A 23,846-nucleotide genomic window follows, 5' to 3' on the forward strand; every position below is an offset into this window, starting at 1 on the left:
TCTCCAACTCCAGTAAAATCCAGTCTCCAATCTCCAGTAAAATCCAGTCTCCAGTCTCCAGTCTCCAGTAAAATCCAGTCTCCAGTCTCCAGTAAAATCCAGTCTCCAGAAAAATCCAGTATCCAGTCTCTAGTCTCCAGTCTGCAGTATCCAGTCTCTAGTAAAATCCAGTCTCCAGTCTCCAGTCTCCAGTAAAATCCAGTCTCCAGTCCCCTGTCTCTAGTAAAACCCAGTCTCCAGTCTCCAGTAAAATCCAGTCTCCAGTCTCCAGTCTCCAGGAAAATCCAGTCTCCAGTTAAATCCAGTCTCCAGTAAAATCCAGTCTCCAGTAAAATCCAGTCTCCAGTAAAATCCAGTCTCCAGTCTCCAGTAAAATCCAGTCTCCAGTAAAATCCAGTCTGCAGTCTCCAATCTCCAGTAAAATCCTGTCTCCAGTAAATTCCAGTCTCCAGTCTCCAATAAAATCCAGTCTCCAGCCTCCAGTAAAATTCATTCACCAGTCTCAAGTCTGCAGTCTCCAGTCTCCAGTAAAATCCAGTCTCCAGTCTCCAGTAAAATCCAGTCTCCAGTAAAATCCAGTCTGCAGTCTCCAATCTCCAGTAAAATCCTGTCTCCAGTAAATTCCAGTCTCCAGTCTCCAATAAAATCCAGTCTCCAGCCTCCAGTAAAATTCATTCACCAGTCTCAAGTCTGCAGTCTCCAGTCTCCAGTAAAATCCAGTCTCCAGTCTCCAGTAAAATCCAGTTTTCAGTCTCCAGTCTCCAGTAAAATCCAGTCTCCAGTCTCCAACTCCAGTAAAATCCAGTCTCATGTCTCCAGTAAAATCCAGTCTCCCGTCTCCAGTAAAATCCAGTCTCCAGTAAAATCCAGTCTCCAGTCTCTAGTAAAATCCATTCTCGAGTAAAATCCAGTCTCCAGTAAAATCCAGTTCCAGTAAAATCCAGTCTCCAGTAAAATCCAGTCTCCAGTCTCCAGTAAAATCCAGTCTCCAGTAAAATCCAGTCTCCAGTCTCCAGTAAAATCCAGTCTCCAGTAGAATCCAGTCTCCAGCCTCCAGTAAAATCCAGTCTCAAGTCTCCAGTAAAATCCAGTCTCTAGTCTCCAGTAAAATCCAGTCTCTAGTCTCCAGTAAAATCCAGTCTCCAGTCTTCAGTCTCCAGTAAAATCCAGTCTCCAGTCTCCAGTAAAATCCAGTCTCCAGTCTCCAGTAAAATCCAGTCTCCAGTCTCCAGTAAAATCCAGTCTCCAATCTCCAGTAAAATCCTGTCTCCAGTAAATTCCAGTCTCCAGTCTCCAATAAAATCCAGTCTCCAGCCTCCAGTAAAATTCAGTCTCCAGTCTCAAGTCTTCAGTCTCCAGTCTCCAGTTAAATCCAGTCTCCAGTAAAATGCAGTTTTCAGTCTCCAGTCTCCAGTAAAATCCAGTCTCCAGTCTCCAGTCTCCAACTCCAGTAAAATCCAGTCTCCAGTCTCCAACTCCAGTAAAATCCAGTCTCCAGTCTCCAGTAAAATCCAGTCCCCAGTAAAATCCAGTCTCCAGTCTCTAGTAAAATCCAGTCTCCAGTAAAATCCAGTCTCCAGTAAAATCCAGTTCCAGTAAAATCCAGTCTCCAGTAAAATCCAGTCTCCAGTAAAATACAGTCTCCAGTCTCCAATCTCCAGTAAAATACAGTCTCCAGTTAAATCCAGTCTCCAGTCTCCAGTAAAATCCAGTCTCTAGTCTCCAGTAAAATCCAGTCTCCAGTCTCCAGTCTCCAGTCTCCAGTAAAATCCAGTCTCCAGTCTCCAGTCTGCAGTAAAATCCAGTCTCCAGTCTCCAGTAAAATCCAGTCTCCAGTCTCCAGTCTCCAGTAAAATCCAGTCTCCAGTAAAATCCAGTCTCCAGTCTCCAATAAAATCCAGTCTCCAGCCTCTAGTAAAATCCAGTCTCCAGTCTCAAGTCTGCAGTCTCCAGTAAAATCCAGTCTCAAGTCTAAATTAAAATCCAGTCTCAAGTCTCCATTAAAATCCAGTTTTCAGTCTCCAGTCTCCAGTAAAATCCAGTCTCCAGTCTCCAGTCTCCAACTCCAGTAAAATCCAGTCTCCAGTCTCCAGTAAAATCCAGTCTCCAGTCTCCAGTCTCCAGTAAAATCCAGTCTCCAGTCTCCAGTAAAATCCAGTCTCCAGAAAAATCCAGTATCCAGTCTCTAGTCTCCAGTCTCCAGTATCCAGTCTCTAGTAAAATCCAGTCTCCAGTCTCCAGTCTCCAGTAAAATCCAGTCTCCAGTCCCCTGTCTCTAGTAAAACCCAGTCTCCAGTCTCCAGTCTCCAGTAAAATCCAGTCTCCAGTCTCCAGTCTCCAGGAAAATCCAGTCTCCAGTTAAATCCAGTCTCCAGTAAAATCCAGTCTCCACTAAAATCCAGTCTCCAGTAAAATCCAGTCTCCAGTAAAATCCAGTCTCCAGTAAAATCCAGTCTCCAGTCTCCAGTAAAATCCAGTCTCCAGTCTCCAGTAAAATCCAGTCTCCAGTCTCCAATCTCCAGTAAAATCCTGTCTCCAGTAAATTCCACTCTCCAGTCTCCAATAAAATCCAGTCTCCAGCCTCCAGTAAAATCCAGTCTCCAGTCTCCAGTAAAATCCAGTTTTCAGTCTCCAGTCTCCAGTAAAATCCAGTCTCCAGTCTCCAACTCCAGTAAAATCCAGTCTCCAGTCTCCAGTAAAATCCAGTCTCCCGTCTCCAGTAAAATCCAGTCTCCAGTAAAATCCAGTCTCCAGTCTCTAGTAAAATCCATTCTCGAGTAAAATCCAGTCTCCAGTAAAATCCAGTTCCAGTAAAATCCAGTCTCCAGTCTCCAGTAAAATCCAGTCTCCAGTAAAATCCAGTCTCCAGTCTCCAATCTCCAGTAAAATACAGTCTCCAGTTAAATCCAGTCTCCAGTAAAATCCAGTCTCCAGTCCCCAGTCTCCAGTAAAATCCAGTCTCCAGTCTCCAGTAAAATCCAGTCTTCAGTCTCCAGTAAAATCTAGTCTCCAGTAAAATCCAGTCTCCAGTAAAATCCAGTCTCCACTAAAATCCAGTCTCTAGTAAAATCCAGTCTCCAGTAAAATCCAGTCTCCAGTAAAATCCAGTCTCCAGTCTCCAGTCTCTAGTAAAATCCAGTCTCCAGTCTCTAGTTTCCAGTCTCCAGTAAAATCCAGCCTCCAGTCTCCAGTCTCCAGTATAATCCAGTCTCCAGTAAAATCCAGTCTCTAGTCTCCAGTCTCCAGTAAAATCCAGTCTCCAGTCGCCAGCAAAATCCAGTCTCCAGTCTCCAGTAAAATCCAGTCTCCAGTCTCCAGCCTCCAGTAAAATCCAGTCTCCAGTCTCCAGTCTCTAGTAAAATCCAGTCTCCAGTCTCCAATAAAATCCAGTCTCCAGCCTCTAGTAAAATCGAGTCTCCAGTCTCAAGTCTGCAGTCTCCAGTAAAATCCAGTCTCCAGACTCCATTAAAATCCAGTTTTCAGTCTCCAGTCTCCAGTAAAATCCAGTCTCCAGTCTCCAGTCTCCAACTCCAGTAAAATCCAGTCTCCAGTCTCCAGTAAAATCCAGTCTCCAGTCTCCAGTCTCCAGTAAAATCCAGTCTCCAGTCTCCAGTAAAATCCAGTCTCCAGTAAAATCCAGTATCCAGTCTCCAGTCTCCAGTATCCAGTCTCCAGTCTCCAGTAAAATCCAGTCTCCAGTCTCCAGTCTCCAGTAAAATCCAGTCTCCAGTCCCCTGTCTCTAGTAAAACCCAGTCTCCAGTCTCCAGTCTCCAGTAAAATCCAGTCTCCAGTCTCCAGTCTCCAACTCCAGTAAAATCCAGTCTCCAGTCTCCAACTCCAGTAAAATCCAGTCTCCAGTCTCCAGTCTCCAGTAAAATCCAGTCTCCAGTCTCTAGTAAAATCCAGTCTCCAGTAAAATCCAGTCTCCAGTAAAATCCAGTTCCAGTAAAATCCAGTCTCCAGTAAAATCCAGTCTCCAGTCTCCAGTAAAATCCAGTCTCCAGTAAAATCCAGTCTCCAGTCTCCAATCGCCAGTAAAATACAGTCTCCAGTTAAATCCAGTCTCCAGTCTCCAGTAAAATCCAGTCTCCAGTCCCCAGTCTCCAGTAAAGTCCAGTCTCCAGTCTCCAGTAAAATCCAGTCTCCAGTAAAATCCAGTCTCCACTAAAATCCAGTCTCCAGTAAAATCCAGTCTCCAGTAAAATCCAGTCTCCAGTAAAATCCAGTCTCCAGTATAACATGGTCTCCAGTAAAATCCAGTCTCCAGTCTCCAGTAAAATCCAGTCTCCAGTAAAATCCAGTCTCCAGTAAAATCCAGTCTCCAGTCCCCAGTCTCTAGTAAAACCCAGTCTCCAGTCTCCAGTAAAATCCAGTCTCCAGTCTCCAGTCTCCAGTAAAATCCAGTCTCCAGTAAAATTCAGTCTCCAGTTAAATCCAGTCTCCAGTAAAATCCAGTCTCCAGTGAAATCAAGTCTCCAGTCTCCAGTAAAATCCAGTCTCCAGTATAATATGGTGTCCAGTAAAATCCAGTCTCCAGTCTCCAGTAAAATCCAGTCTCCAGTCTCCAGTAAAATCCAGTCTCCAGTCTCCAGTCTCCAGTAAAATCCAGTCTCCAGTAAAATCCAGTCTCCAGTAAAATCCAGTCTCCAGTGAAATCCAGTCTCCGGTCTCCAGTAAAATCCAGTAAAATCCAGTAAAATCCAGTCTCCAGTCTCCAGTAAAATCCAGTCTCCAGTCTCCAGTAAAATCCAGTAAAATCCAGTCTCCAGTCTCCAGTCTCCAGTAAAATCCAGTCTCCAGTCTCCAGTAAAATCCAGACTCCGGTAAAATCCAGTCTCCAGTCTCCAGTAAAATCCAGTTTCTAGTCTCCAGAAAAATCCAGTCTCTAGTTTCCAGTAAAATCCAGTCACTAGTCTCCAGTAAAATCCAGTCTCCAGTCTCCAGTAAAATCCAGTCTCCTGTCTCCAGTCTGCAGTAAAATTCAGTCTCCAGTCTCCAGTAAAATCCAGTCTCCAGTCTCCAGTCTCCAGTAAAATCCAGTCTCCAGTAAAATCCAGTCTCCAGTCTCCAATAAAATCCAGTCTCCAGCCTCTAGTAAAATCCAGTCTCCAGTCTCAAGTCTGCAGTCTCCAGTAAAATCCAGTCTCCAGTCTCCATTAAAATCCAGTTTTCAGTCTCCAGTCTCCAGTAAAATCCAGTCTCCAGTCTCCAGTCTCCAACTCCAGTAAAATCCAGTCTCCACTAAAATCCAGTCTCCAGTAAAATCCAGTCTCCAGTAAAATCCAGTCTCCAGTAAAATCCAGTCTCCAGTATAACATGGTCTCCAGTAAAATCCAGTCTCCAGTCTCCAGTAAAATCCAGTCTCCAGTAAAATCCAGTCTCCAGTCCCCAGTCTCTAGTAAAACCCAGTCTCCAGTCTCCAGTAAAATCCAGTCTCCAGTCTCCAGTAAAATCCAGTCTCCAGTAAAATTCAGTCTCCAGTTAAATCCAGTCTCCAGTAAAATCCAGTCTCCACTAAAATCCAGTCTCTAGTAAAATCCAGTCTCAAATAAAATCCAGTCTCCAGTAAAATCCAGTCTCCAGTAAAATCAAGTCTCCAGTCTCCAGTAAAATCCAGTCTCCAGTATAATATGGTGTCCAGTAAAATCCAGTCTCCAGTCTCCAGTAAAATCCAGTCTCCAGTCTCCAGTAAAATCCAGTCTCCAGTCCCCAGTCTCTAGTAAAACCCAGTCTCCAGTCTCCAGTCTCCAGTAAAATCCAGTCTCCAGTCTCCAGTCTCCAGTAAAATCCAGTCTCCAGTAAAATCCAGTCTCCAGTGAAATCCAGTCTCCGGTCTCCAGTAAAATCCAGTAAAATCCAGTAAAATGCAGTCTCCAGTCTCCAGTAAAATCCAGTCTCCAGTCTCCAGTAAAATCCAGTAAAATCCAGTCTCCAGTCTCCAGTAAAATCCAGTCTCCAGTCTCCAGTAAAATCCAGACTCCGGTAAAATCCAGTCTCCAGTCTCCAGTAAAATCCAGTTTCTAGTCTCCAGTAAAATCCAGTCTCTAGTCTCCAGTAAAATCCAGTCACTAGTCTCCAGTAAAATCCAGTCTCCAGTCTCCAGTCTGCAGTAAAATTCAGTCTCCAGTCTCCAGTAAAATCCAGTCTCCAGTCTCCAGTCTCCAGTAAAATCCAGTCTCCAGTCTCCAATAAAATCCAGTCTCCAGCCTCTAGTAAAATCCAGTCTCCAGTCTCAAGTCTGCAGTCTCCAGTAAAATCCAGTCTCCAGTCTCCATTAAAATCCAGTTTTCAGTCTCCAGTCTCCAGTAAAATCCAGTCTCCAGTCTCCAGTCTCCAACTCCAGTAAAATCCAGTCTCCAGTCTCCAGTCTCCAGTAAAATCCAGTCTCCAGTAAAATCCAGTATCCAGTCTCTAGTCTCCAGTCTCCAGTATCCTGTCTCCAGTAAAATCCAGTCTCCAGTCTCCAGTAAAATCCAGTCTCCAGTCCCCTGTCTCTAGTAAAACCCAGTCTCCAGTCTCCAGTAAAATCCAGTCTCCAGTCTCCAGGAAAATCCAGTCTCCAGTTAAATCCAGTCTCCAGTAAAATCCAGTCTCCACTAAAATCCAGTCTCCAGTAAAATCCAGTCTCCAGTAAAATCCAGTCTCCAGTCTCCAGTAAAATCCAGTCTCCAGTCTCCAGTAAAATCCAGTCTCCAGTCTCCAGTAAAATCCAGTCTCCAGTCTCCAATCTCCAGTAAAATCCTGTCTCCAGTAAATTCCAGTCTCCAGTCTCCAATAAAATCCAGTCTCCATCCTCCAGTAAAATTCAGTCTCCAGTCTCAAGTCTGCAGTCTCCAGTCTCCAGTAAAATCCAGTCTCCAGTCTCCAGTAAATCCAGTTTTCAGTCTCCAGTCTCCAGTAAAATCCAGTCTCCAGTCTCCAATCTCCAGTAAAATACAGTCTCCAGTTAAATCCAGTCTCCAGTCTCCAGTAAAATCCAGTCTCCAGTAAAATCCAGTCTCCAGTCTCCAGTAAAATCCAGTCTCCAGTCTCCAGTAAAATCTAGTCTCCAGTAAAATCCAGTCTCCAGTAAAATCCAGCCTCCAGTAAAATCCAGTCTCCACTAAAATCCAGTCTCTAGTAAAATCCAGTCTCCAGTAAAATCCAGTCTCCACTAAAATCCAGTCTCCAGTAAAATCCAGTCTCCAGTAAAATCCAGTCTCCAGTCTCCAGTCTCTAGTAAAATCCAGTCTCCAGTCTCTAGTTTCCAGTCTCCAGTAAAATCCAGCCTCCAGTCTCCAGTCTCCAGTATAATCCAGTCTCCAGTAAAATCCAGTCTCTAGTCTCCAGTCTCCAGTAAAATCCAGTCTCCAGTCTCCAGTAAAATCCAGTCTCCAGTAAAATCCAGTCTCCAGTCTCCAGCCTCCAGTAAAATCCAGTCTCCAGTCTCCAGTAAAATCCACTCTCCAGTAAAATCCAGTCTCCAGTAAAATCCAGTCTCCAGTAAAATCTAGTCTCCAGGAAAATCCAGTCTCCAGTAAAATCCAGTCTCCAGTAAAATCAAGTCTCCAGTATAATATGGTCTCCAGTAAAATCCAGTCTCCAGTATAATATGGTCTCCAATATGGGACCATTTGGCAGCCGGGGTTGCGGCAGTGAACAAGCCCTGACCATTCTGTACTCCTCACGCAGGTCTGTTTCACCTTTCAAGAAGCCGTCCACTGCAGCACTCACGTGTGACGATCACAGTGACACAGCATCAAGAAAAGACATCTTTCACCGATAACCAAATCAGCCGACAGCGCCACCGACGTTCAACGTGCCCTCCCGCCCCCCAGAATCGACTACTACATAAGGATCGACACCGCACAAGATCGACCATTTGGCAGCCGGGGTTGCGGCAGTGAACAAGCCCTGACCATTCTGTACTCCTCACGCAGGTCCGTTTCACCTTTCAAGAAGCCGTCCACTGCAGCACTCACGTGTGACGATCACAGTGACACAGCATCAAGAAAAGACATCTTTCACCGATAACCAAATCAGCCGACAGCGCCACCGACGTTCAACGTGCCCTCCCGCCCCCCAGAATCGACTACTACATAAGGATCGACACCGCACAAGATCGACCATTTGGCAGCCGGGGTTGCGGCAGTGAACAAGCCCTGACCATTCTGTACTCCTCACGCAGGTTAGTTAGTTTCATTGATTTCCACGTGTACTTTTTTTGCCGCAACCACTGCTGCCCATACCAGTCCTTTCTCTGTCACAATGCCCACCAATGCAGAATTGGCAAAAGATGTTGAAGAGCTGAAAAAAGAAGTGTCCGAATTGCGAGACAGCCTTGCTATGTTCAATGAACTCTACGAGGCAATGAAAATCAAGCAAGCTGACTTGACAAAAGAGAATAAGGAACTTGCTCGTTGCAATAAGCAGTTATCACAGCGATTGTCTGAACAGGAGCAATATTCCAGGATAAATAACGTTGAGGTTAAGGGAGTTCCATCGACTCAGGGTGAGAGCTGCGTCGCAATTCTGGAAGAAATTGGCTCGAAAATAGGTTGTTCAGTTTCTAGCACTGACATTGAAGTTGCGCATCGAGTTCCTTCGAAAACCGACACCAACATTATAGCACGTTTTTTTTCCCGCGTCAAGAAGGCAGAATTTATTTCCAAAGCAAGAAAAGCACGCATCTCCATGAGCTCCATCGGATTTAAGGTCCATGCTGACAATGACAAGCCCATCTACGTGAACGATCACCTAACCCCAGAGAACAAACGGCTTCTTGGCAAAGCACTGGCTCTGAAAAAAGAAAAAAACTGGGAGTTTGTGTGGGTAGACAATGGCCGTATCAAGGCAAGGGAGACCAAGGATAGCGACGTCTACCGTATCTCTGGAGTTGATGATCTTTCAGTCTTCACGTAAAAGGAGCACCACATATCAATAATCATCATGCACTTCTCACTAGACCACTTTAAAAGCCTCCTCCTTAATTCAGCTGATACCCATAAGTCTATTATTCATTTTAATTCTCGCAGTTTACCAAGGCATTACGATGACTTAGTAAACTTTTTAACGCTCGTTGATCACGCCTTTTCAATCATTTGTCTTTCTGAGACATGGCTGTCATCCGACGATGATAGGCTGTTTGCTCTTCCTAGCTATCACAATGAATACTATCACAGGTCAGCTGATCGACACGGAGGATCTGCTATCTTTATTTCTAACGCTATATCATACAAACGCCGTCACGACATCACGTTTCAAACAGAAAAGTGCGAATCAGTATGGTTAGAATTTGACAAAGCAATTTTTGCTTCACACAGAAACACTGTCATTGGTAGTATCTATCGCTCACCATCCGCGTCTTACGAGCACTTTTGCCACGAACTAGAAGTCATCCTCCAAATTCTAAATCGTGAAAACAAGAACATTGTAATCGTAGGTGACATTAATATTGACATAACTGACATTTCTGACAGCTCTTGTTCTGTATACACAAACTGCTTTCTCGGCCATGGTTTGGAGTCATTACTGGCGTCACCAACGCGCATTGCTCATCGAGGCTCTAGCACCCTCATTGATCATATATTATCTAATGTCATTACGCCTCAAATCGCAGGAGTCATCAACTTTGATATCACGGACCATTATCCCACTTTCCTGTTAATTGAATGCCCTAATAACACGCCCCCCAGAAAACGCTATAAGCAAACATTTGATAGAAACCGGTTTGTTGCGATAGTGGCTGAGACTAACTGGGATAGCATACTACAAGAAACATGCGCCAATAAAGCGTTCAGTAAATTTTCTGCGAAGCTCAAAGAAATAATTAGCTCATGCACATCGGTAACTCCCATCACTCATTGGTATTCAGTTCCCCGGAATCCATGGATAACCAAAAGCCTTCTAAGCTGTATAAATAAAAAAAATAACCTTCTCAAAAAGGTTAGAAAGCAGCCATTTAACATGCGCCTAAAACAGCGCTATCAAAAATACTCAGATACTCTCTCCGCAGCACTTAAACGCTCCAAACAAGATTACTACCAAAATGAAATACTTAGAAATGGAAATGACACTCGTAAGAATTGGGTAACAATTAAGGAATTTCTGAATATAGCTGAAAACAAAACGAGCATAACGAAAGTCTCTGACGGTGAGTGTACTTTAACTGATCAAACTGACATTGTTAATGCATTTAATTCCTTCTTCTCGCGCCGCGGTTCCCCGCCTCCAAGTAGTTACTGTGGCCCTCGTCGATGCCCTCACTCTTTTTACTTGCGCCCTACTTCACCAGACGAAGTCTTCCAAATAATTTCTAGCCTAAAAAATACCGCTCCTGGGATCGATGAAATTCCTTCTTTCAAAGTAAAGCTGGTGGGTCGTGAGCTGTCTAATGTTCTTAGTCACATTATTAATTTAGTATTTAGGACTGGTGTTTTTCCAACTGAACTTAAAAAAGGTAAGGTGACGCCGATATTCAAGAAAGGCGACAAAGAATGCCTAAGTAACTACCGTCCAATAACTATATTGCCTTTCTTTAGTAAAATAATAGAAAAGTTAATTGTTAATCGCATAATGAACTACCTCATTAAATTCCAGCTGTTAGCAGATCAGCAATTTGGATTCCGGCCTAATTACTCCACAGAACTAGCTTTAATCGAATTCACAGACAGTATTAAGCAATATATTGATAATGGGTTGTTTGCCGGTGCTGTTTTCTTAGATTTCACCAAAGCATTTGACACAATTAACCACACTATACTGTACACTAAATTAGAATCTCTAGGCATCTGTGGGCCTGCTTTAGCTCTTTTACGCAGTTATCTCACTAACCGTATACAAGTTGTCCAGCTACAAGAAACATTGTCTTCCCCTTTAACTATTAATTTAGGAGTGCCACAAGGTTCCATTTTAGGTCCGCTTCTTTTTCTCATTTTCATCAATGACTTACCTTTGTACTTAATTAACACAAGATGTATACTTTACGCGGATGATACGACATTATTCACTCAGGATAGCAATTTCACAAGCCTAATAAACAAATTAAACATGGACTTACAGAATATTGTTTTATGGTGTGAAAATAACTTACTACAACTTAATCCTACAAAAACCACTTTCATGATATTCCGCTCTCATCAAAAGCATGTAATCCCGAGCCCAGCCATTTATCTGGGACATCATATTATCACTGCCTCCGAATCCGTTACATTTCTCGGCATCACGCTTGACTGTCATCTAAAATTTCATCTACACACCAAATCTATCAGTAAAAAAATTTCATTTGGAATAAGGGTGTTAATAAAAACTAGACTTTTCTTTCAACGTCATGTTCTCTTATCCCTGTACTATGCTTTCATTAACAGTCACCTTAATTATTGCCTATCATCATGGGGTAATACCTATTCATGCCATATGTCATGTATTTCTCATCTTCAAAATCAAGCGCTTCGAATTTTATCTTTCAGCCCATACACAGCCACTGCTTCACCTCTTTACTCTGACCTAAACATTCTGCCATTGCAATGCCTCCTTAATCTTAGGTTAGGTCTTCTAATCTACCGCGCTCGAAATAATAGCAATCAACTTCTCTGTTTTTCCGTATCTTTCCTTTCTAATAGCAATAACACTAGATTCTCTGAACAAAATAATATGCTTCTACCAAAAGTGAACACAAATTATGGAAAACAAACTGCTTTTTTCTCCGCCATCAAAACCTGGAATTCATTACCACTAGCAATCAAATCCGCACGTTCGCAGCCCGCTTTCTACACTTTACTAAAAAAACATCTCCTATCAACCCATTCAGCTTCATGCCATGCTTAAGGTTGCCTTCATCTTATTTTATGTTCCCCACTCTGACAGCAAACGGTCATATTGTTAATCTTCTGGAACCTCTTTTTTTTCTCTCTTTCTCCGCCTGTGTATTATATCTGCATTTATTCAATGCCCATTGTTATCTGATGTCTTTTTGTGTTCTTTCTATTGCTCTTATGTTTTGCTATTTTATGCCTTTTTTGTTAAATTATGCCCGCTAACTATTGTATAACTTATTCATTGCCGCAAATTACACTAATAGGTTTTAACTTGATTGTATACTTTTATAGCTCCTCTGCCAAACTTATGCACTTTCGTCATGTATTCCTGATGGGAGGTCCCCCAGACAGTTTTCACTTTGGGACCTCCTACTGTACTAACTTTTTTATGAAACTTAGAACTAATTTGTATTTCGTTTTAATAAACCTTCAAACCATAAACCTTCCAGTAAAATCCAGTCTCCAGTCTCCAGTAAAATCCAGTCTCCAGTCTCCAGTCTCCAGTAAAATCCAGTCTCCAGTAAAATCCAGTCTCCAGTCCCCAGTCTCTAGTTAAACCCAGTATCCAGTCTCCAGTCTCCAGTAAAATCCAGTCTCCAGTCTCCAGTCTCCAGTAAAATCCAGTCTCCAGTAAAATCCAGTTCCAGTAAAATCCAGTCTCCAGTAAAATCCAGTCTCCAGTCTCCAGTAAAATCCAGTCTCCAGTAAAATCCAGTCTCCAGTCTCCAATCGCCAGTAAAATACAGTCTCCAGTTAAATCCAGTCTCCAGTCTCCAGTAAAATCCAGTCTCCAGTCCCCAGTCTCCAGTAAAGTCCAGTCTCCAGTCTCCAGTAAAATCCAGTCTCCAGTAAAATCCAGTCTCCACTAAAATCCAGTCTCCAGTAAAATCCAGTCTCCAGTAAAATCCAGTCTCCAGTAAAATCCAGTCTCCAGTATAACATGGTCTCCAGTAAAATCCAGTCTCCAGTCTCCAGTAAAATCCAGTCTCCAGTAAAATCCAGTCTCCAGTAAAATCCAGTCTCCAGTCCCCAGTCTCTAGTAAAACCCAGTCTCCAGTCTCCAGTAAAATCCAGTCTCCAGTCTCCAGTCTCCAGTAAAATCCAGTCTCCAGTAAAATTCAGTCTCCAGTTAAATCCAGTCTCCAGTAAAATCCAGTCTCCAGTAAAATCAAGTCTCCAGTCTCCAGTAAAATCCAGTCTCCAGTATAATATGGTGTCCAGTAAAATCCAGTCTCCAGTCTCCAGTAAAATCCAGTCTCCAGTCTCCAGTAAAATCCAGTCTCCAGTCTCCAGTCTCCAGTAAAATCCAGTCTCCAGTAAAATCCAGTCTCCAGTAAAATCCAGTCTCCAGTGAAATCCAGTCTCCGGTCTCCAGTAAAATCCAGTAAAATCCAGTAAAATCCAGTCTCCAGTCTCCAGTAAAATCCAGTCTCCAGTCTCCAGTAAAATCCAGTAAAATCCAGTCTCCAGTCTCCAGTCTCCAGTAAAATCCAGTCTCCAGTCTCCAGTAAAATCCAGACTCCGGTAAAATCCAGTCTCCAGTCTCCAGTAAAATCCAGTTTCTAGTCTCCAGAAAAATCCAGTCTCTAGTTTCCAGTAAAATCCAGTCACTAGTCTCCAGTAAAATCCAGTCTCCAGTCTCCAGTAAAATCCAGTCTCCTGTCTCCAGTCTGCAGTAAAATTCAGTCTCCAGTCTCCAGTAAAATCCAGTCTCCAGTCTCCAGTCTCCAGTAAAATCCAGTCTCCAGTAAAATCCAGTCTCCAGTCTCCAATAAAATCCAGTCTCCAGCCTCTAGTAAAATCCAGTCTCCAGTCTCAAGTCTGCAGTCTCCAGTAAAATCCAGTCTCCAGTCTCCATTAAAATCCAGTTTTCAGTCTCCAGTCTCCAGTAAAATCCAGTCTCCAGTCTCCAGTCTCCAACTCCAGTAAAATCCAGTCTCCACTAAAATCCAGTCTCCAGTAAAATCCAGTCTCCAGTAAAATCCAGTCTCCAGTAAAATCCAGTCTCCAGTATAACATGGTCTCCAGTAAAATCCAGTCTCCAGTCTCCAGTAAAATCCAGTCTCCAGTAAAATCCAGTCTCCAGTCCCCAGTCTCTAGTAAAACCCAGTCTCCAGTCTCCAGTAAAATCCAGTCTCCAGTCTCCAGTAAAATCCAGTCTCCAGTAAAATTCAGTCTCCAGTTAAATCCAGTCTCCAGTAAAATCCAGTCTCCACTAAAATCCAGTCTCTAGTAAAATCCAGTCTCAAATAAAATCCAGTCTCCAGTAAAATCCAGTCTCCAGTAAAATCAAGTCTCCAGTCTCCAGTAAAATCCAGTCTCCAGTATAATATGGTGTCCAGTAAAATCCAGTCTCCAGTCTCCAGTAAAATCCAGTCTCCAGTCTCCAGTAAAATCCAGTCTCCAGTCCCCAGTCTCTAGTAAAACCCAGTCTCCAGTCTCCAGTCTCCAGTAAAATCCAGTCTCCAGTCTCCAGTCTCCAGTAAAATCCAGTCTCCAGTAAAATCCAGTCTCCAGTGAAATCCAGTCTCCGGTCTCCAGTAAAATCCAGTAAAATCCAGTAAAATGCAGTCTCCAGTCTCCAGTAAAATCCAGTCTCCAGTCTCCAGTAAAATCCAGTAAAATCCAGTCTCCAGTCTCCAGTAAAATCCAGTCTCCAGTCTCCAGTAAAATCCAGACTCCGGTAAAATCCAGTCTCCAGTCTCCAGTAAAATCCAGTTTCTAGTCTCCAGTAAAATCCAGTCTCTAGTCTCCAGTAAAATCCAGTCACTAGTCTCCAGTAAAATCCAGTCTCCAGTCTCCAGTCTGCAGTAAAATTCAGTCTCCAGTCTCCAGTAAAATCCAGTCTCCAGTCTCCAGTCTCCAGTAAAATCCAGTCTCCAGTCTCCAATAAAATCCAGTCTCCAGCCTCTAGTAAAATCCAGTCTCCAGTCTCAAGTCTGCAGTCTCCAGTAAAATCCAGTCTCCAGTCTCCATTAAAATCCAGTTTTCAGTCTCCAGTCTCCAGTAAAATCCAGTCTCCAGTCTCCAGTCTCCAACTCCAGTAAAATCCAGTCTCCAGTCTCCAGTCTCCAGTAAAATCCAGTCTCCAGTAAAATCCAGTATCCAGTCTCTAGTCTCCAGTCTCCAGTATCCTGTCTCCAGTAAAATCCAGTCTCCAGTCTCCAGTAAAATCCAGTCTCCAGTCCCCTGTCTCTAGTAAAACCCAGTCTCCAGTCTCCAGTAAAATCCAGTCTCCAGTCTCCAGGAAAATCCAGTCTCCAGTTAAATCCAGTCTCCAGTAAAATCCAGTCTCCACTAAAATCCAGTCTCCAGTAAAATCCAGTCTCCAGTAAAATCCAGTCTCCAGTCTCCAGTAAAATCCAGTCTCCAGTCTCCAGTAAAATCCAGTCTCCAGTCTCCAGTAAAATCCAGTCTCCAGTCTCCAATCTCCAGTAAAATCCTGTCTCCAGTAAATTCCAGTCTCCAGTCTCCAATAAAATCCAGTCTCCATCCTCCAGTAAAATTCAGTCTCCAGTCTCAAGTCTGCAGTCTCCAGTCTCCAGTAAAATCCAGTCTCCAGTCTCCAGTAAATCCAGTTTTCAGTCTCCAGTCTCCAGTAAAATCCAGTCTCCAGTCTCCAATCTCCAGTAAAATACAGTCTCCAGTTAAATCCAGTCTCCAGTCTCCAGTAAAATCCAGTCTCCAGTAAAATCCAGTCTCCAGTCTCCAGTAAAATCCAGTCTCCAGTCTCCAGTAAAATCTAGTCTCCAGTAAAATCCAGTCTCCAGTAAAATCCAGCCTCCAGTAAAATCCAGTCTCCACTAAAATCCAGTCTCTAGTAAAATCCAGTCTCCAGTAAAATCCAGTCTCCACTAAAATCCAGTCTCCAGTAAAATCCAGTCTCCAGTAAAATCCAGTCTCCAGTCTCCAGTCTCTAGTAAAATCCAGTCTCCAGTCTCTAGTTTCCAGTCTCCAGTAAAATCCAGCCTCCAGTCTCCAGTCTCCAGTATAATCCAGTCTCCAGTAAAATCCAGTCTCTAGTCTCCAGTCTCCAGTAAAATCCAGTCTCCAGTCTCCAGTAAAATCCAGTCTCCAGTAAAATCCAGTCTCCAGTCTCCAGCCTCCAGTAAAATCCAGTCTCCAGTCTCCAGTAAAATCCACTCTCCAGTAAAATCCAGTCTCCAGTAAAATCCAGTCTCCAGTAAAATCTAGTCTCCAGGAAAATCCAGTCTCCAGTAAAATCCAGTCTCCAGTAAAATCAAGTCTCCAGTATAATATGGTCTCCAGTAAAATCCAGTCTCCAGTATAATATGGTCTCCAATATGGGACCATTTGGCAGCCGGGGTTGCGGCAGTGAACAAGCCCTGACCATTCTGTACTCCTCACGCAGGTCTGTTTCACCTTTCAAGAAGCCGTCCACTGCAGCACTCACGTGTGACGATCACAGTGACACAGCATCAAGAAAAGACATCTTTCACCGATAACCAAATCAGCCGACAGCGCCACCGACGTTCAACGTGCCCTCCCGCCCCCCAGAATCGACTACTACATAAGGATCGACACCGCACAAGATCGACCATTTGGCAGCCGGGGTTGCGGCAGTGAACAAGCCCTGACCATTCTGTACTCCTCACGCAGGTCCGTTTCACCTTTCAAGAAGCCGTCCACTGCAGCACTCACGTGTGACGATCACAGTGACACAGCATCAAGAAAAGACATCTTTCACCGATAACCAAATCAGCCGACAGCGCCACCGACGTTCAACGTGCCCTCCCGCCCCCCAGAATCGACTACTACATAAGGATCGACACCGCACAAGATCGACCATTTGGCAGCCGGGGTTGCGGCAGTGAACAAGCCCTGACCATTCTGTACTCCTCACGCAGGTTAGTTAGTTTCATTGATTTCCACGTGTACTTTTTTTGCCGCAACCACTGCTGCCCATACCAGTCCTTTCTCTGTCACAATGCCCACCAATGCAGAATTGGCAAAAGATGTTGAAGAGCTGAAAAAAGAAGTGTCCGAATTGCGAGACAGCCTTGCTATGTTCAATGAACTCTACGAGGCAATGAAAATCAAGCAAGCTGACTTGACAAAAGAGAATAAGGAACTTGCTCGTTGCAATAAGCAGTTATCACAGCGATTGTCTGAACAGGAGCAATATTCCAGGATAAATAACGTTGAGGTTAAGGGAGTTCCATCGACTCAGGGTGAGAGCTGCGTCGCAATTCTGGAAGAAATTGGCTCGAAAATAGGTTGTTCAGTTTCTAGCACTGACATTGAAGTTGCGCATCGAGTTCCTTCGAAAACCGACACCAACATTATAGCACGTTTTTTTTCCCGCGTCAAGAAGGCAGAATTTATTTCCAAAGCAAGAAAAGCACGCATCTCCATGAGCTCCATCGGATTTAAGGTCCATGCTGACAATGACAAGCCCATCTACGTGAACGATCACCTAACCCCAGAGAACAAACGGCTTCTTGGCAAAGCACTGGCTCTGAAAAAAGAAAAAAACTGGGAGTTTGTGTGGGTAGACAATGGCCGTATCAAGGCAAGGGAGACCAAGGATAGCGACGTCTACCGTATCTCTGGAGTTGATGATCTTTCAGTCTTCACGTAAAAGGAGCACCACATATCAATAATCATCATGCACTTCTCACTAGACCACTTTAAAAGCCTCCTCCTTAATTCAGCTGATACCCATAAGTCTATTATTCATTTTAATTCTCGCAGTTTACCAAGGCATTACGATGACTTAGTAAACTTTTTAACGCTCGTTGATCACGCCTTTTCAATCATTTGTCTTTCTGAGACATGGCTGTCATCCGACGATGATAGGCTGTTTGCTCTTCCTAGCTATCACAATGAATACTATCACAGGTCAGCTGATCGACACGGAGGATCTGCTATCTTTATTTCTAACGCTATATCATACAAACGCCGTCACGACATCACGTTTCAAACAGAAAAGTGCGAATCAGTATGGTTAGAATTTGACAAAGCAATTTTTGCTTCACACAGAAACACTGTCATTGGTAGTATCTATCGCTCACCATCCGCGTCTTACGAGCACTTTTGCCACGAACTAGAAGTCATCCTCCAAATTCTAAATCGTGAAAACAAGAACATTGTAATCGTAGGTGACATTAATATTGACATAACTGACATTTCTGACAGCTCTTGTTCTGTATACACAAACTGCTTTCTCGGCCATGGTTTGGAGTCATTACTGGCGTCACCAACGCGCATTGCTCATCGAGGCTCTAGCACCCTCATTGATCATATATTATCTAATGTCATTACGCCTCAAATCGCAGGAGTCATCAACTTTGATATCACGGACCATTATCCCACTTTCCTGTTAATTGAATGCCCTAATAACACGCCCCCCAGAAAACGCTATAAGCAAACATTTGATAGAAACCGGTTTGTTGCGATAGTGGCTGAGACTAACTGGGATAGCATACTACAAGAAACATGCGCCAATAAAGCGTTCAGTAAATTTTCTGCGAAGCTCAAAGAAATAATTAGCTCATGCACATCGGTAACTCCCATCACTCATTGGTATTCAGTTCCCCGGAATCCATGGATAACCAAAAGCCTTCTAAGCTGTATAAATAAAAAAAATAACCTTCTCAAAAAGGTTAGAAAGCAGCCATTTAACATGCGCCTAAAACAGCGCTATCAAAAATACTCAGATACTCTCTCCGCAGCACTTAAACGCTCCAAACAAGATTACTACCAAAATGAAATACTTAGAAATGGAAATGACACTCGTAAGAATTGGGTAACAATTAAGGAATTTCTGAATATAGCTGAAAACAAAACGAGCATAACGAAAGTCTCTGACGGTGAGTGTACTTTAACTGATCAAACTGACATTGTTAATGCATTTAATTCCTTCTTCTCGCGCCGCGGTTCCCCGCCTCCAAGTAGTTACTGTGGCCCTCGTCGATGCCCTCACTCTTTTTACTTGCGCCCTACTTCACCAGACGAAGTCTTCCAAATAATTTCTAGCCTAAAAAATACCGCTCCTGGGATCGATGAAATTCCTTCTTTCAAAGTAAAGCTGGTGGGTCGTGAGCTGTCTAATGTTCTTAGTCACATTATTAATTTAGTATTTAGGACGTGTTTTTCCAACTGAACTTAAAAAAGGTAAGGTGACGCCGATATTCAAGAAAGGCGACAAAGAATGCCTAAGTAACTACCGTCCAATAACTATATTGCCTTTCTTTAGTAAAATAATAGAAAAGTTAATTGTTAATCGCATAATGAACTACCTCATTAAATTCCAGCTGTTAGCAGATCAGCAATTTGGATTCCGGCCTAATTACTCCACAGAACTAGCTTTAATCGAATTCACAGACAGTATTAAGCAATATATTGATAATGGGTTGTTTGCCGGTGCTGTTTTCTTAGATTTCACCAAAGCATTTGACACAATTAACCACACTATACTGTACACTAAATTAGAATCTCTAGGCATCTGTGGGCCTGCTTTAGCTCTTTTACGCAGTTATCTCACTAACCGTATACAAGTTGTCCAGCTACAAGAAACATTGTCTTCCCCTTTAACTATTAATTTAGGAGTGCCACAAGGTTCCATTTTAGGTCCGCTTCTTTTTCTCATTTTCATCAATGACTTACCTTTGTACTTAATTAACACAAGATGTATACTTTACGCGGATGATACGACATTATTCACTCAGGATAGCAATTTCACAAGCCTAATAAACAAATTAAACATGGACTTACAGAATATTGTTTTATGGTGTGAAAATAACTTACTACAACTTAATCCTACAAAAACCACTTTCATGATATTCCGCTCTCATCAAAAGCATGTAATCCCGAGCCCAGCCATTTATCTGGGACATCATATTATCACTGCCTCCGAATCCGTTACATTTCTCGGCATCACGCTTGACTGTCATCTAAAATTTCATCTACACACCAAATCTATCAGTAAAAAAATTTCATTTGGAATAAGGGTGTTAATAAAAACTAGACTTTTCTTTCAACGTCATGTTCTCTTATCCCTGTACTATGCTTTCATTAACAGTCACCTTAATTATTGCCTATCATCATGGGGTAATACCTATTCATGCCATATGTCATGTATTTCTCATCTTCAAAATCAAGCGCTTCGAATTTTATCTTTCAGCCCATACACAGCCACTGCTTCACCTCTTTACTCTGACCTAAACATTCTGCCATTGCAATGCCTCCTTAATCTTAGGTTAGGTCTTCTAATCTACCGCGCTCGAAATAATAGCAATCAACTTCTCTGTTTTTCCGTATCTTTCCTTTCTAATAGCAATAACACTAGATTCTCTGAACAAAATAATATGCTTCTACCAAAAGTGAACACAAATTATGGAAAACAAACTGCTTTTTTCTCCGCCATCAAAACCTGGAATTCATTACCACTAGCAATCAAATCCGCACGTTCGCAGCCCGCTTTCTACACTTTACTAAAAAAACATCTCCTATCAACCCATTCAGCTTCATGCCATGCTTAAGGTTGCCTTCATCTTATTTTATGTTCCCCACTCTGACAGCAAACGGTCATATTGTTAATCTTCTGGAACCTCTTTTTTTTCTCTCTTTCTCCGCCTGTGTATTATATCTGCATTTATTCAATGCCCATTGTTATCTGATGTCTTTTTGTGTTCTTTCTATTGCTCTTATGTTTTGCTATTTTATGCCTTTTTTGTTAAATTATGCCCGCTAACTATTGTATAACTTATTCATTGCCGCAAATTACACTAATAGGTTTTAACTTGATTGTATACTTTTATAGCTCCTCTGCCAAACTTATGCACTTTCGTCATGTATTCCTGATGGGAGGTCCCCCAGACAGTTTTCACTTTGGGACCTCCTACTGTACTAACTTTTTTATGAAACTTAGAACTAATTTGTATTTCGTTTTAATAAACCTTCAAACCATAAACCTTCCAGTAAAATCCAGTCTCCAGTCTCCAGTAAAATCCAGTCTCCAGTCTCCAGTCTCCAGTAAAATCCAGTCTCCAGTAAAATCCAGTCTCCAGTCCCCAGTCTCTAGTTAAACCCAGTATCCAGTCTCCAGTCTCCAGTAAAATCCAGTCTCCAGTCTCCAGTCTCCAGTAAAATCCAGTCTCCAGTAAAATCCAGTTCCAGTAAAATCCAGTCTCCAGTAAAATCCAGTCTCCAGTCTCCAGTAAAATCCAGTCTCCAGTAAAATCCAGTCTCCAGTCTCCAATCGCCAGTAAAATACAGTCTCCAGTTAAATCCAGTCTCCAGTCTCCAGTAAAATCCAGTCTCCAGTCCCCAGTCTCCAGTAAAGTCCAGTCTCCAGTCTCCAGTAAAATCCAGTCTCCAGTAAAATCCAGTCTCCACTAAAATCCAGTCTCCAGTAAAATCCAGTCTCCAGTAAAATCCAGTCTCCAGTAAAATCCAGTCTCCAGTATAACATGGTCTCCAGTAAAATCCAGTCTCCAGTCTCCAGTAAAATCCAGTCTCCAGTAAAATCCAGTCTCCAGTAAAATCCAGTCTCCAGTCCCCAGTCTCTAGTAAAACCCAGTCTCCAGTCTCCAGTAAAATCCAGTCTCCAGTCTCCAGTCTCCAGTAAAATCCAGTCTCCAGTAAAATTCAGTCTCCAGTTAAATCCAGTCTCCAGTAAAATCCAGTCTCCAGTAAAATCAAGTCTCCAGTCTCCAGTAAAATCCAGTCTCCAGTATAATATGGTGTCCAGTAAAATCCAGTCTCCAGTCTCCAGTAAAATCCAGTCTCCAGTCTCCAGTAAAATCCAGTCTCCAGTCTCCAGTCTCCAGTAAAATCCAGTCTCCAGTAAAATCCAGTCTCCAGTAAAATCCAGTCTCCAGTGAAATCCAGTCTCCGGTCTCCAGTAAAATCCAGTAAAATCCAGTAAAATCCAGTCTCCAGTCTCCAGTAAAATCCAGTCTCCAGTCTCCAGTAAAATCCAGTAAAATCCAGTCTCCAGTCTCCAGTCTCCAGTAAAATCCAGTCTCCAGTCTCCAGTAAAATCCAGACTCCGGTAAAATCCAGTCTCCAGTCTCCAGTAAAATCCAGTTTCTAGTCTCCAGAAAAATCCAGTCTCTAGTTTCCAGTAAAATCCAGTCACTAGTCTCCAGTAAAATCCAGTCTCCAGTCTCCAGTAAAATCCAGTCTCCTGTCTCCAGTCTGCAGTAAAATTCAGTCTCCAGTCTCCAGTAAAATCCAGTCTCCAGTCTCCAGTCTCCAGTAAAATCCAGTCTCCAGTAAAATCCAGTCTCCAGTCTCCAATAAAATCCAGTCTCCAGCCTCTAGTAAAATCCAGTCTCCAGTCTCAAGTCTGCAGTCTCCAGTAAAATCCAGTCTCCAGTCTCCATTAAAATCCAGTTTTCAGTCTCCAGTCTCCAGTAAAATCCAGTCTCCAGTCTCCAGTCTCCAACTCCAGTAAAATCCAGTCTCCACTAAAATCCAGTCTCCAGTAAAATCCAGTCTCCAGTAAAATCCAGTCTCCAGTAAAATCCAGTCTCCAGTATAACATGGTCTCCAGTAAAATCCAGTCTCCAGTCTCCAGTAAAATCCAGTCTCCAGTAAAATCCAGTCTCCAGTCCCCAGTCTCTAGTAAAACCCAGTCTCCAGTCTCCAGTAAAATCCAGTCTCCAGTCTCCAGTAAAATCCAGTCTCCAGTAAAATTCAGTCTCCAGTTAAATCCAGTCTCCAGTAAAATCCAGTCTCCACTAAAATCCAGTCTCTAGTAAAATCCAGTCTCAAATAAAATCCAGTCTCCAGTAAAATCCAGTCTCCAGTAAAATCAAGTCTCCAGTCTCCAGTAAAATCCAGTCTCCAGTATAATATGGTGTCCAGTAAAATCCAGTCTCCAGTCTCCAGTAAAATCCAGTCTCCAGTCTCCAGTAAAATCCAGTCTCCAGTCCCCAGTCTCTAGTAAAACCCAGTCTCCAGTCTCCAGTCTCCAGTAAAATCCAGTCTCCAGTCTCCAGTCTCCAGTAAAATCCAGTCTCCAGTAAAATCCAGTCTCCAGTGAAATCCAGTCTCCGGTCTCCAGTAAAATCCAGTAAAATCCAGTAAAATGCAGTCTCCAGTCTCCAGTAAAATCCAGTCTCCAGTCTCCAGTAAAATCCAGTAAAATCCAGTCTCCAGTCTCCAGTAAAATCCAGTCTCCAGTCTCCAGTAAAATCCAGACTCCGGTAAAATCCAGTCTCCAGTCTCCAGTAAAATCCAGTTTCTAGTCTCCAGTAAAATCCAGTCTCTAGTCTCCAGTAAAATCCAGTCACTAGTCTCCAGTAAAATCCAGTCTCCAGTCTCCAGTCTGCAGTAAAATTCAGTCTCCAGTCTCCAGTAAAATCCAGTCTCCAGTCTCCAGTCTCCAGTAAAATCCAGTCTCCAGTCTCCAATAAAATCCAGTCTCCAGCCTCTAGTAAAATCCAGTCTCCAGTCTCAAGTCTGCAGTCTCCAGTAAAATCCAGTCTCCAGTCTCCATTAAAATCCAGTTTTCAGTCTCCAGTCTCCAGTAAAATCCAGTCTCCAGTCTCCAGTCTCCAACTCCAGTAAAATCCAGTCTCCAGTCTCCAGTCTCCAGTAAAATCCAGTCTCCAGTAAAATCCAGTATCCAGTCTCTAGTCTCCAGTCTCCAGTATCCTGTCTCCAGTAAAATCCAGTCTCCAGTCTCCAGTAAAATCCAGTCTCCAGTCCCCTGTCTCTAGTAAAACCCAGTCTCCAGTCTCCAGTAAAATCCAGTCTCCAGTCTCCAGGAAAATCCAGTCTCCAGTTAAATCCAGTCTCCAGTAAAATCCAGTCTCCACTAAAATCCAGTCTCCAGTAAAATCCAGTCTCCAGTAAAATCCAGTCTCCAGTCTCCAGTAAAATCCAGTCTCCAGTCTCCAGTAAAATCCAGTCTCCAGTCTCCAGTAAAATCCAGTCTCCAGTCTCCAATCTCCAGTAAAATCCTGTCTCCAGTAAATTCCAGTCTCCAGTCTCCAATAAAATCCAGTCTCCATCCTCCAGTAAAATTCAGTCTCCAGTCTCAAGTCTGCAGTCTCCAGTCTCCAGTAAAATCCAGT

General features: G+C 43.0%; 2 protein-coding genes across 2 annotated transcripts; both read left to right on the top strand.

The window, feature by feature from the left end:
- The first annotated feature begins 8,248 nt into the window (after positions 1–8,248).
- Positions 8,249–8,902, top strand: LOC149326413 (uncharacterized). The gene has a single exon (XM_089564568.1). The coding sequence runs from the start codon at positions 8,249–8,251 to the stop codon at positions 8,900–8,902; it is 654 nt and encodes a 217-aa protein (XP_089420694.1).
- A 7,842-nt stretch (positions 8,903–16,744) lies between these two features.
- On the top strand, positions 16,745–17,398 carry LOC149326414 (uncharacterized). Its single transcript, XM_089564569.1, has one exon. The coding sequence runs from the start codon at positions 16,745–16,747 to the stop codon at positions 17,396–17,398; it is 654 nt and encodes a 217-aa protein (XP_089420695.1).
- The last annotated feature ends 6,448 nt before the right edge of the window (positions 17,399–23,846 follow it).

Source organism: Amblyomma mixtum, chromosome 10 (assembly GCF_055824585.1).
Source record: "Amblyomma mixtum isolate Tamu chromosome 10, ASM5582458v1, whole genome shotgun sequence".
NCBI classification, from domain to species: domain Eukaryota; kingdom Metazoa; phylum Arthropoda; class Arachnida; order Ixodida; family Ixodidae; genus Amblyomma; species Amblyomma mixtum.

Coding starts and splice junctions, on each gene's coding strand:
- LOC149326414 (XM_089564569.1), top strand. CDS start 16,745: ATGCCCACCAATGCAGAATTGGCAAAAGATGTTGAAGAGCTGAAAAAA.
- LOC149326413 (XM_089564568.1), top strand. CDS start 8,249: ATGCCCACCAATGCAGAATTGGCAAAAGATGTTGAAGAGCTGAAAAAA.